Source organism: Vombatus ursinus, unplaced genomic scaffold, assembly GCF_900497805.2.
Source record: "Vombatus ursinus unplaced genomic scaffold, bare-nosed wombat genome assembly UNPS02014355.1, whole genome shotgun sequence".
Taxonomy (NCBI): domain Eukaryota; kingdom Metazoa; phylum Chordata; class Mammalia; order Diprotodontia; family Vombatidae; genus Vombatus; species Vombatus ursinus.
Window position 1 is genome coordinate 31,063 of NW_020954133.1, and position 9,165 is coordinate 40,227.

The 9,165-nt window shown below is 39.1% G+C and overlaps 1 protein-coding gene across 1 annotated transcript; it reads right to left on the reverse strand.

Annotated features, from left to right (window-relative positions):
• Positions 1 to 6,025: 6,025 nt before the first annotated feature.
• LOC114042308 (olfactory receptor 51Q1-like) lies at positions 6,026 to 6,973 on the reverse strand. Its single transcript, XM_027860992.1, has one exon. The coding sequence runs from the start codon at positions 6,971 to 6,973 to the stop codon at positions 6,026 to 6,028; it is 948 nt and encodes a 315-aa protein (XP_027716793.1).
• Between the last annotated feature and the right edge of the window lie 2,192 nt (positions 6,974 to 9,165).

Here is a 9,165-nt window from a genome sequence, read left to right on the forward strand (position 1 = left end):
GAAAACAAGGACAGAGAATTTAGCTCATAAAGATATTCCTTCTTGAGGGATACCATTCTGCTTTCGCAGACTCTCCAAGTCTCAAAGTCTCCCCCAATCCGCCATTATCTTCCAAAGCTTTTTACTTCTCCTCTTGTTGGAAATGTGGCCCTTCTCCTCAAGAAGCCTAAGCCCATTCCTTTCATAATTGAACACCAAGACAGCTCTTTGGATTTGTGAGTACTGGCCCATTAACACAGGTCACTGAAGGATATCTTAAAAAGTTTCACCCTTTTTTCATGACTCCTTGGAGTGCATCTTCCTCAGGCTGTGTTGCCCCAAGATTCAGGAGTCTCAGCTACCTGGAAACCTATTCTCTGCTCATCTTCCATCCTCTGAAAGATATGGGAAGGCAGCAATTTCTGAAATGCCCTAAGGCTCCCTATTTATTCTTATTATCTAGGCTCACAGACCAAAGCCATAGTGAAAAAGTTGGGGGGGGGTCTCTAATTTTTTGTTAGTACTTTTCCAAGTGCATGATCTGGATTTGCACTTCACACCAGCAGGTATAACAATTAACACCTTTCTACCCATGGCAAAGTGTTATTAGACCCCTGCATTTTTACTATGAATAGTCCTTACATCTTCAATGTCTGATGACTTTTTTTATCTTCTTTTCACTTTGACCCAAACCTTTCATTCATCTTCCTGTTGTGTGGTTCCAGTCTTCATCCCTCAAACGCCACAGATACCACACTGAAACTACAAAGGATCAATAGTTATGGGAGAGAATTTAGGTATTTTACCATCTTTAGGACTGTTTGGTTTAGAAGTACTTGTCTAGTGGCTGTCTTCTAAGAGTCTGAATAGAGTCCTTGCCTATATCTAGATATTGATGCAGGATGCTGGTCCCTAGGCCTCCTCCACTGGGGTGGAGCTGAATGACTTGTACCTGAGGGAACAGGATAACTGGAGTTTCAGGCACTACACAGGCATAATAGGAAAACTAGAGTCTATGAATGAGACCACAAGAAGTCCCAAAGGAAGTGCAACCTCTAAAGTACAAAATACTCTCAGCCACTTGTGACTTGGTCTTTTATTCTGTGGACTCCACCCTCTAAAACCATTTGTTTGTGCCACCACTGAATAAGTTCCATGAATTTCTTACTCTTGATGTAAACTGGGATTGCCATTGAGTTGCTATAAATTTACCTTGTTTAATTTTCTAAGATTTAATGGATCTGTATTTTTTTTTTAATGAAACTGTCTAGTTTTCCCTGATCAAAGTTTGTAGATTCTGGTCATGAAAAAGTGTTAGGTAGACCTTAAAATGAAATATAAAAGTGATCATTGCCATCATCATTAAATTAATCCTCTCTGCCTATATTCTTTACATTTTAGTCAACATTTCATACTAGGGTACATTCATTCCTTCAGTTTCCCTGACTGTGAATGAGCTTTGACTGTTTTTATATGTTGAAATATTCTAGTTGAGGTATTCTTGGTATACCTTTCCCTATCCTCTGCTCCCTGGATTGTGAAAGTGGAGATTTTATGGAATTGGTGTACTAATATATGCAAGTCAAAGACGGTGCCCGCTTCATCTACTCATTCCCATTCTTTTCCCTTCTCGCTCAGAAACACCTATCTTGAAAGAGATACAGTTTATGAGGCACAAGAATTTTTTTTTAAAAAATAATGATTTCAACTTAAATTCTATGTAATAGAAAAACATTCATGTAATCAGTGTTTAACTCCATACAATGAGTTGAGTGGAAAGGCATTGTACTGTTTTAATTGTGTTGGAGTGATCAAAAACATTGTCTTCCCACAGATTACCTCCTTCTGAAGTGAATTCCTACTGGATACTGCCAGGGAAACACCAGTCCATCCTTCTCCCTAAACCAGTCCCTTGATTGAGCTGGTCCCACCCCCAACTTCCAATACCTCTCTAGATTTACAGCTACACAAAGCTGCCTAATGTTCTGAGAGGATTTCACTTTGAGGCCAAACCATTACCAAACTCCCATCCTACCATACCCTCCTAGTGATCTGCACCCTTGGCTTCCATTACTCAAACCCCATTCTCTGTTGCTCCATTGCCTGCTCCCTTATTCCCAGCCCTCCTCAATCTAATCCTCCTCCCCCATCCAATTCCACTAAAGTTACCCACCCCTTTCACTGTATTCCCAGGGATGCCTACTCCATGTGTAGTGAACTTGCTTTCATCTTAAACCTTTTTCCTTTCCCACTCCTTCCCTCTTTTAGCACTGAGACTTCCTGATGGCTTGGCTTCCCTGGCCACTCTTTCCAGCAATGATTATACTTTCAGTCATACTCCAGAATCGCTGATTCAGAGAGGAGAAGATGGAATACTTCTTGCTCCTCATTGCCACATCCAGGCTCTCCCACTAATTCTATTATTCAATCATCTCTGCTCCTTTGAGTTTTGCTCAGTCCTTACTTATCACCAATCATGTTATCTGTGAGTCTCCACAACATTTTCCTTCTTTCCTCAATGAATTTAATGTCTGGCTCATAGTCTTTCTTTATTCCCCAACTCTTGTCCTCATACTAGGGGAAAGCAACATACATGTAATACATCTCACACATCCTAAACTCCCATTTCATCATCTTATTCATTTTATATAATCTACACTTCCACCCTAACTCAGTTACACAAAGATGGTCATATCCTTGATCTTGATATCACCCACAAACTTTGATGTTAATGAACTCTGAAATTCTGATCTTATGTCAATCTCTTGTCTTTCTACTCTTCCCCCTGCCTTGAAACCTCAAATCCTGTTCTTCATCCTCACTATGACATTTAAACCCTCATATCCTTAGATTTTCCCCAGGACATCATGTAGGTACACTCTTCACCCTTCCATATCTTGACCTGTTGGTAAGCCAGATTCACACTATACTATCCTCTTCTCCCAAGTCCTATTCTCCTTTAACCTACCACTAGGCATGTCCTGCCAAGCTTCAACCTTGGATTACAATCACCATCTCCTGTTTTCACTTACTGCTTACTTCACTTGCTCCTAAATGAAGGTGGAGAAAATCACAACATAGTGTTGACTAGATCCACTCCAAATTTATGTTACATAATCTCAACTGTGCTTTTAGGGTCAAGGAAATCCTTTAACATCTCCCTGCTCACAATAGCAGATTTTCCAAATATTTGTATTCTTCTTCAAAGCCCCCATGGCTCCCATTCCTTCACTTTCTCAGAAGAGAAACTTGCCTCATATTTCACTGAAAAAAAGCCCATTCAGTAAGAGCTCTTTCTCCTCTTCTCCTCAGTATCTGAAATCACTAAGATGCCTTCTATCTTTATCTCCTCTTTTACCTGTATCACATGAAAGTGGATACCCAAGGTAGATGAGCAACCCTGAAGGCTCAGCAAGCCCTCACACCAGAGGTGCTAGGCCTCCCCAAACATTAATAAATGCTTGTTGACTAAATGACTGGCTGAACTAAACCACTCTCAGAGGTTTGGGGAGACATTATTTTGTTTATCTATATATTAATTTATTCATTCGTTTATTCATTGCTTAATCTCACGGATGTTGCAATCCCAACCTTTTTGTGTTAAGAATTAAATTGATTTTTGGAAAAATACAGGGGCAGTTAGGTGGTGCATTAGATAGAGAGCTCCAGCTTTGGAGTCAGGAGGACCTGAATTCAAATCCAGTCTCAGGCACTTGAAATTTACTAGCTGTGTGATCTTGGGCAAGTCATTACTGCCTCACCAAAAAAAAAAAAAAGTATAAATGATTTTGGAAAGTCTCATTATCCACAAGAAGTTTTGCGAAAATAGATTACTCATCCAGAATTTTCAGCCTTAATTAAATTATATAAGTTTATTTGATTTTTTTTTCAAAGAAAGGGGAAAAATCAGCTTCTGCAAGAATATTTATGTATGGGAACAAGAAACTTTTATTAATTTTGATCCTAAATCAATTTTTTTATTTTTTATTTTAAAAGTTTTAGGTTTATCATCATCATTGTCACTAAAGTTAATTTTAATTTGCACATTGACACATTTCATTTTTTAAATAGTATTTTATTTTCCCCCATTTACATGTCAAGACAATTTTTAGCATTCATTTTTACAAGATTTTGAGTTCCAAATTTTTCTTCCTCCCTACCTCCCCTCCCCTCTTCCAAAAATGGTAGGCAATTTGACATAGGTTATACATGCACTATCATGTAAAATACATTAGTCACAGTTGTGAAAAAAGAAACAGATCAAAAGGGAAAAAACATGAAAAAGAATAAAGTAGGTGAAAATAGTATGCTTTGATCTGCATTCAGAGTCCATCAGTTCTTTATGTGGATGTGGATAGCATTTTCCTTCATGAGTCTTTTGTACTTGTCTTAGACCATTGTGTTGTTGAGAAGAGCTGAGTCATTCCTAGTTGATCATCACACAATGTTGCTGATACTGGGTACAGTGTTATCCTGGTTCGGCTCATTTCACTTTGCAAGGGTTTGTACAAGTCTTTCCAGGTTTTTCTGAAATCTGCCTGCTCATCATTTCTTATTGCACAATAGTATTCCATTACTTTCATATACCATAATGGCTCATTCAGCCATTCCCCAATTGATGGGCATCCCTTTCATTTCCAATATTTATTTTGCCACCACAAAAAGGTCTACTGTAGATATTTTTTGCACATACAGGTCCTTTTCCCTTTTTTATGATCTCTTTGGGATACAGACCTAATAGTGATATTGCTGAATCAAAAAGAATGCAGTTTGGAACCGCCATTTTAATTTGATCAAAATTTCAAATGCATGGATTTTGGGTCAAAAATAGACCAAAACAAGATCAAATGTCAACAGTTACCCACATGGAGTGCTGCTAAGTACCTCCAAATTTTAGTTAGCTTCACATGTATATATATCTGGGAACATCAGTAATGGTTTTATGAAATAAAAAAGTTTGTTAACTGTTAGAGTGAAGACCTATGTACTATACCTCTTGAAAAATGTTGAGTTTTGGTGAATGAATTGGCCATTCCAAAGGCCATTTATGAAGTTTTCCTGGGATCAAATAGAACTGAGATAATCCTGTTTCATCATACCTGTAATAGGTCAAGCCCAGACCTAATAAAGTTTTGATATTGTTTTAACCTTGTCCCTCTTCCTTCCTTCACAGCAAATTCCTTTCACCAAGGGCAGGATTTTGTGATGAATCTGTGTTACTATCACATTGCATCCCTGCATCTACAGTGATGAGGTAACACCGGGGTAAGGGAGAAAAAAAACAAAACTTACTGGTTGTATTTCCACTGATTTCTACTTGTTGATATTTATATGTTGTTGCTAGGGATCTGCCACCCTATCCTAGGGGAAATGGCACTTACTAAATCCCTTTGTTCAAGGGGATGGATTGGAACCAACAAGTAATTTTGAAGAAGAATTTGTTTACATAACCAGAGATTGAATAGAAGGTCTATCTCAGTTTAAGACATATAGTGTCCTGTGCTTGAACTCAAACGTTGGGATTCTCTTATTTGTCCTTATGTGCTGTGCAACACCCAGGAGCTAAATCCTTTTGTGACATCACTTGTGTAAGAGCCAATAGCTGAGCTGCCTCCCAAACAAATAACTCACTTTCCCCATGACTTAATTTCCCTAACCTCAGTTTCCTCATTTGTAAAGTTAGGACATTAGACTTGGTGGTCTTTCAAGTCCCTTCTAGCTTTAGTCTACGATGGTATGGTACAAAAGGCATTACTCCCTTCAGGGAGGCTTCTACACTGATCAAAGCCATAATTCTGGGAGCTTTCCATGCCATTGACCACTGTGTAGAAATATCTTTCTTGTGTTAGGAAAGAAAGTTTCCTCCTGGCATTCATGCTTTCTATCATTTCACAAAATTATTTTTACTGCTACATTGGGGTCCTATTGCCATGGATTTTCCCATAACCCCAGAATTTGAATACTTTACTGTTCGCACTGGCTATGTCCTCTGCTCTACCCTATCACCGTATATTCCAAGTAGTCTGATAGCCCTCTCCTCTAATCCCTAGTGTATCTTCTGTCGACAAAGGAGGCGGAGGATTCCCTGGCGAATCTGCTTAGTTTTCACACTGTAGATAATGGGATTCAACACGGGAGGTGATAGCAAGTAGACATTGGCCATGATCACGTGAACCAATGGGGAGGCATGCCGGGCAAAGCGGTGAGTCATGGACAGTCCTACCATGGGCACGTAAAGGATGAGTACAGCTAGAATATGGGACAGGCAGTTGTTGAGAGCCTTAAATCTCTCAGCCTGGGATGCAGTGCCAAGGACACTGTGCAAGATTAACCCATAGGAGACCAGAATGAGGAGAGGGTCAAGCACAATGATGAGCAATACCAGTACAAACGCATACCAGCTGTTGACCCGAGTGTCAGCACATACCAAGTGGATCATGTCTTGGTGGAGGCAGTAGGAATGGGAGAGGAGGTGGGAGTGACAAAAGGGCAGACGTTTGAGCAGGAATAGTGAGGGGAGCACTACCAAAACACATCGAATGATGATGGCTATCCCAATTCTGCCAATGACACTCTCTGTAAGAATAGAAACATAGTGGAGTGGGCGGCAGATGGCAACAAAACGGTCATAAGCCATGGCCAACAGCACTGAGGACTCCATAAAGGAGAAACCATGAAGGAAGAAAAACTGCATAAAGCAGGCCTCAAAACTGATCTCCCGGACATTGAACCAGAGTAGTCGCATGACTGTGGGCAGTGTGGTGAGGGTGAGGCCCAGGTCAGTTACTGCCAGCATGGAGAGGAACAGGTACATGGGTTGGTGGAGTGAGGGTTCTGTCTGAATGACAGCCAGGATGGTGGTATTGCCCAAGATGGAGATCATGTATAGGCAGCAGAAGGGGATGGAGAGCCAAATGTGCATGGCCTCGAAACCTGGAATACCAGTAAGGATGAAGTAGAAGGGCTCTTCTGAGGTGTTAGTGGTGACCAGCATAATAAATGCATGGACCTCCAGGTCCAATTTCTTTCTACAATGACATAAAGTTCATCTTAATTTTTATGGGAATTATTTGCTCTATAGTTGTCCTATTTACAAAATAATCTATTATAGGAGTAGAATTCTGGGACTTTGGGAAGATTTTAATATCTTTCTTTCTCCTGTCCCAGATTACTCTGAAATAAATAATCAAAGGAACCCTAGAAAATGGATATCAATGCTAATTTGAGCCAAAAAAATGTTATCCAATTATTGTGCTCAAAGTATTTCACACACCTATCACCTGAAAAGAGTAGAAAACTAGACATAGCTCTCAGACAGGACCGAAGAATGTAGTTGAAGTCATAGCTTTTGAAACAGAAAGAGACAAAGGGTCAGTTTTTGACACTTGGAGCGAATTCAACAGATACATACAATCTCCATGTGACCACTGGGGAGATTAAATTTAAATTTTCTGTTAGAATTCTAGGCTAAGAAGCGAAGAATAAAACCAGCTTTAATGACCAACTTGTCTAGATGTGTCATAGAGACCTACATATGAAGAGAAAAATGGGTTGGGGGGAAGCACAGAACTAGTCAAAGGGTGCTCCAAAAAGTTAAAGACAGTAAGTAAAAGGTCAGTAAAGGAAGAGATGAAAGATTATGGAGGATTACCTAGGAGCCAAGGGAAAACTCTTGGCTCTTCCATTGTATAAATCAATCTCCAAATTCATCCCATTGGTTAAATTATATCCCAAATCTCTAAACTAATCATTGAAACTGTGGGCAGTTCAATGCCTAAAGTCCTGCCTTGTATTCTGGACACTAGTAGTGTACCTTCAAACCGCTGTCTGTCTTCCTACATACACTAATTCAGCATTCAACTTGGCTATGTAATGCCCTCAATATTCCTCAATCAGTCTCAAGTCCAAATAACTTGTACTATTTGAAAGTTGAAATGAAGTTACAAATCATATATATGTATATGTATGTATGTATGTGTATGTATATGTATATGTATACATATACGTGTATACTATATAAACAAATATACACACATACATAAATTTTAACTAATTTCAGCATAGATATGTCAACACACATAAGCTTTAATAAGCACCTACTTACTGATAGAAGTAACAGTGACAGTGATAGTCATCACTCTAAGCATTAGAGTTATGAAGACAAAGACAAAATAGTCCCTGTTCTCAAGGAACTTACATTCCAACAGAAGAAATAGCATATACAGGCCTATGAAAAACACATACAAAGAGGATCCTAAATAAATCTGGATTAGCAACGATCAAAAGAGGCTTCATGAATGAGACATTGTATATGGGTCTATACTCATGGCCTGCTGCTCCATTTTGCCTTGAACAGACAATTCAGAATCAAACCAAGTGATATTAATGACTGACTGACTAGATCTGACCTAAAACTCAGAGATTTGGAATCCTTTCTTTATGTCTTTGCAAATATCCTCAAATTAAAAAATCTTCTTCTTCTATATACCCTATATTCTACCCTATAATCACTATGTTCACACGTGTGTTGTTTGTGTGTGTTTTAGCATGTATGTGTATCCTCCTAAAGTACTCCTCTGGTGTCTCCTTGTGACATACCCTGCGCTCTATTGGAAGGAAAACACATATGGCAGGGTCTGCAATGCTGCAAAGGCTTTGAGTATGATCCTGAGGATGTACTATAACATAAGCCAAGCTAAGCTTGGAGATGCCCATCACCAAACAACTGGCCACCGAGTGATGAATTTGTTTTTGTCCACAGCAACTCATAAAAACAGAAGTAATTACTCCAATGGAATCATGGATCCTTGCAGTATTGAGGAGGACATAGTGGATATAGATAGATATGGCATGATATGACATGACATAATACATAGCTAGATGACAGCTAAAGATTGAAAGCTGGAAAAATAAATGAATAGATGGCAGTGGATATACAACAAATATACTTTATCAAATGTATCTTACCTATAAATGAATGAATGGAAAAAGTTATTAATCACTTACCAGGTGCCAGACATTGTGCTAAATGCTAGGGATACAAATGCTTAAAAACAAAATAGACTCTGCTTTGAAAGAGCATACACCATGTACAGAAAAGTAACGGCTTGGGAGAATGGTTTGGATCTGGGAAGTTACAGGGATAGTTAGTGGAGGCATAGGACAATCTCTCTCTCTCTCTCTATC